The 3,204-nt window shown below is 40.8% G+C and overlaps 1 protein-coding gene across 3 annotated transcripts in view; it reads right to left on the bottom strand.

Annotated features, from left to right (window-relative positions):
• Positions 1 to 2,900, bottom strand: part of LOC117939654 (tyrosyl-DNA phosphodiesterase 2-like) — an 8,378-nt gene extending 5,478 nt beyond the window's left edge. The window contains exons 1-5 of one of the 3 annotated variants that reach the window (XM_034865131.1): positions 2,631 to 2,900; positions 1,389 to 1,542; positions 584 to 678; positions 329 to 447; positions 80 to 250 (exon numbers count right to left, since the gene is read on the bottom strand). In XM_034865131.1, coding sequence (XP_034721022.1) covers positions 80 to 250; positions 329 to 447; positions 584 to 678; positions 1,389 to 1,542; positions 2,631 to 2,727 — 636 coding nt within the window. In that variant the 5' untranslated portion in view covers positions 2,728 to 2,900. Of the gene's footprint in view, positions 1 to 79; positions 251 to 328; positions 448 to 583; positions 679 to 1,388; positions 1,543 to 2,629 lie in introns of all 3 variants that reach the window. The other 2 variants (XM_034865132.1, XM_034865133.1) reach the window with 2 other exon arrangements.
• Positions 2,901 to 3,204: the final 304 nt, after the last annotated feature.

Raw genomic sequence — 3,204 nt, 5'->3', positions numbered from 1 at the left:
CTTTAGCAGAGATCTAGAGGTCTAATGTAGTCTTTAGCAGAGATCTAGAGGTCTAATGTAGTCTTTAGCAGAGATCTACCTCAGCGTCCCTCAGGTTGGTGTCTCCTCCAAACAGGACGGTGACATCATCAGGGGCCTTCGTCATCCTCTTCATCACCAAGCGCAGCTGCAGCTTCCTGTTCTCTGCGTTGGCCTTACAGCTCTCAAAGTGAGACGTCATCAGACAAAGCTTCTGGCCTTTGAACAGCACCTGATTTTGAAGGAGAGACATTTTAATGTGGATGCATGAAGCTGAAGCTGAAGCTGAAATGAGTTGTTTTTCACAGACCTGAGCGACCAGCAGGTTCCTCCCCTGGCGAGACGTTGGATATTCGACTATCTGGCTGTCCAGCAGGGTGATCCGTGACTTCTTCAGCATCATCCCGATGAAGTAGCCCTCCTTTCCTCCTGATCAGGGAGAGCTCTAAGTAAGTTATTCACAGCACTATATTTGAGTTTGACATGTTTATGAAATGCTAGCTGAGGTTCTGCGGGCGTAACGTCGCTCAGGGACGACCCTGCTCGCTTTCTGGCATGCAAATACCTTCGATGAACGTGTAGTTGTCCGCCAGACGCTTCTTCATGAAGCGCGTGTACGGTTGGATGAGCTCCTGCAGAAGCACCACGTCCGGAGAGTGTCTGTCGGGAGGAAGTGGAGGAGAAAGAACGGTTGAACAGGGTCCAGCACGGGCCCTTTAATCCCCGTCAAAACGGCGTGACTGCGTTGTAGTTTGTGTGCTGTCGGGCTTAAATCCCGCCTTTCTAGATTCTTTCAGGAACAAGGGTTCAAGTCCCTAGATGTGATAAGAGAACATTTATTCCAATAGAATATATATATATATTCCAGAGGCAAGGTTACGGAGATTATGCACCCATAGCTCTCCCCAAGTGGACATGTCCGTGTGCTGTGTTTTGTCTCCATAAGGTCAGTGTCTAGCAGAGATCGGCCTGCAAGATACAGACCAGGTCTCAGACTGCTACTGGGGGATGGAGGAAGATCTTCACCCAAAAACAGGACGTGTCCCTAACCCCCCTTGGTCCTGCTTTTTTAGAATTGACTCACCCGGCAGAGCTATGGTTGGACACATTGTCCCAAAACAACCTATCACAAGGTCTCAGTGGACCATGAACGACCTAATAATCACACTGACACCAAGCAGACTAATACTTTAGCTCTTTTAGCTCAAAATATAATGAATTGAACACACATGATTGATACAATGCACTAGGCCCAGACCCTTTAAAGTGTCCAGACCCTTTAAAGGGCCCAGACCCTTTAAAGGGCCCAGACCCTCTAAAGGGCCCAGACCCTCTAAAGGGCCCAGACCCTTTAAAGTGCCCAGTCTTACGAGATTATGTAGGAGCAGAGACCCCTCGCTCTGGCGGGCTGTTCCTCTGGATCGAGTCCATCCACGTTCCAGGAGATCAGCGACAATTTGTTGTCTTTATCTTCTTTTTCCGATGGATTTTCAGCGTCATCACTGCAGACAGCAGGATATTCCCCATTTTAATTCACCGTAAATGATAGAGACTTACACTTAGACTTCTCTTTATTAATCCTTTTGGGACGACTCCCGTGAGGAAATTGACAGTCCCAGCAGCAGTTTTAGCAAGAAAAATAAAATAATAAATAGATCAAAAAGACAGTATAAAGACAACAAAATAACAATAAGAACAACAATAAGAACATTCGTCAAATAAACAAAGAAAAGACCATCAATTATTATTAAAGTGTCAGGGTTGAGTCCACTGTTGAAGTGATAAAGGGACCAGGTGTGAACTTAAGTCCAGGTGTGCATGTATGTATGTATGTATGTATGTATGTATGTATGTACTGTATGTATGTGTACTGTATGTATGTATGTACTGTATGTATGTATGTATGTACTGTATGTATGTGTACTGTATGTATGTATGTACTGTATGTATGTATGTATGTATGTATGTATGTATGTATGTACTGTATGTATGTATGTATGTATACTGTATGTATGTATGTATGTATGTATGTATGTATGTATGTGTACTGTATGTATGTATATGTATACTGTATGTATGTATGTATGTATGTATGTATGTATGTGTACTGTATGTATGTACAGTATGTGTGTGTACTGTATGTATGTATGTATGTATGTATACTGTATGTATGTATGTATGTATGTATGTGTACTGTATGTATGTATGTATGTATACTGTATGTATGTATGTATGTCTGTAGTTTAGCATACATTTAGCATGTTATTTAATCAGTTGCACACTTTGTTTCCCCATCCTGTATATATTCAAATCTTTGTTCTTATATTTTATTCTTATATTTTATTCCTATTATTATTGTTATTATTTCATGTATACTGCGTAAATGTACATGTTTTCCTAGTCTCTCATTTATATTTATATTCTGTGTTGTGTAACACTGTAATTTCCCATTTTTTTAAGATCAATAAACATCTATCTATCTATCTATCTATTTATCTTTCTATCTTTCCACCCTCCAACTTCCCCTTGCTCGGACCACACCCATCTTCAAACTCAGCCTCTATTTCGACAAAAACACACACACACACACACTACAAACAATATCAGTTACCTGCTTGCTGGAGCATTTTCTCCCACCTCCTTGCTGTCTCTAGTGCAGCTGGTTGTCTTTATTTCTGAGGACTCTTCTACAGCCCAGACTTGCTCCATGTCCGTTTTAAAAGTCGGTTTCCAACTTCCTGAAAGACTCACCCACTGCTGGGTTTACCCAGAATTAAACCACTTTTGTGTGGTACAGCACAGTCAGAGTTAAGGTAGTAAGGTGACTCATATGAGGGTGTAAAAGATTAATGTTGTACAGAAACGAAACCTATGATGCATCACGTGATGGGTAGGACAACTGAAAAAAGCAGTAATAAAAATAAAACAGTTTTTTAAATGCCTTTTTGATGTTTTATCAGCAGCTTTTATTTAGAAAGTCCAAGACAGCCAGGGAAATTGAACAAGCCAGATCATATTAACATTATTTATTATTATTATTATTATTATTATTATTATTATTATTATTATTATTATTATAAGCGGAACCTTTGAAATGCGCTCTTGTTTGACGTCGGTGCTAGAATAGTGAACTGTCAACAGGAACAAGCGGAGGAGCAGCGGTTGCTCTACTTGCAAGCGTTGGTA

Source organism: Etheostoma cragini, chromosome 24 (assembly GCF_013103735.1).
Source record: "Etheostoma cragini isolate CJK2018 chromosome 24, CSU_Ecrag_1.0, whole genome shotgun sequence".
Taxonomy (NCBI): domain Eukaryota; kingdom Metazoa; phylum Chordata; class Actinopteri; order Perciformes; family Percidae; genus Etheostoma; species Etheostoma cragini.
Note: the sequence above shows the minus strand (reverse complement) of the source record. Positions and strands in the feature narration are given on the sequence as shown.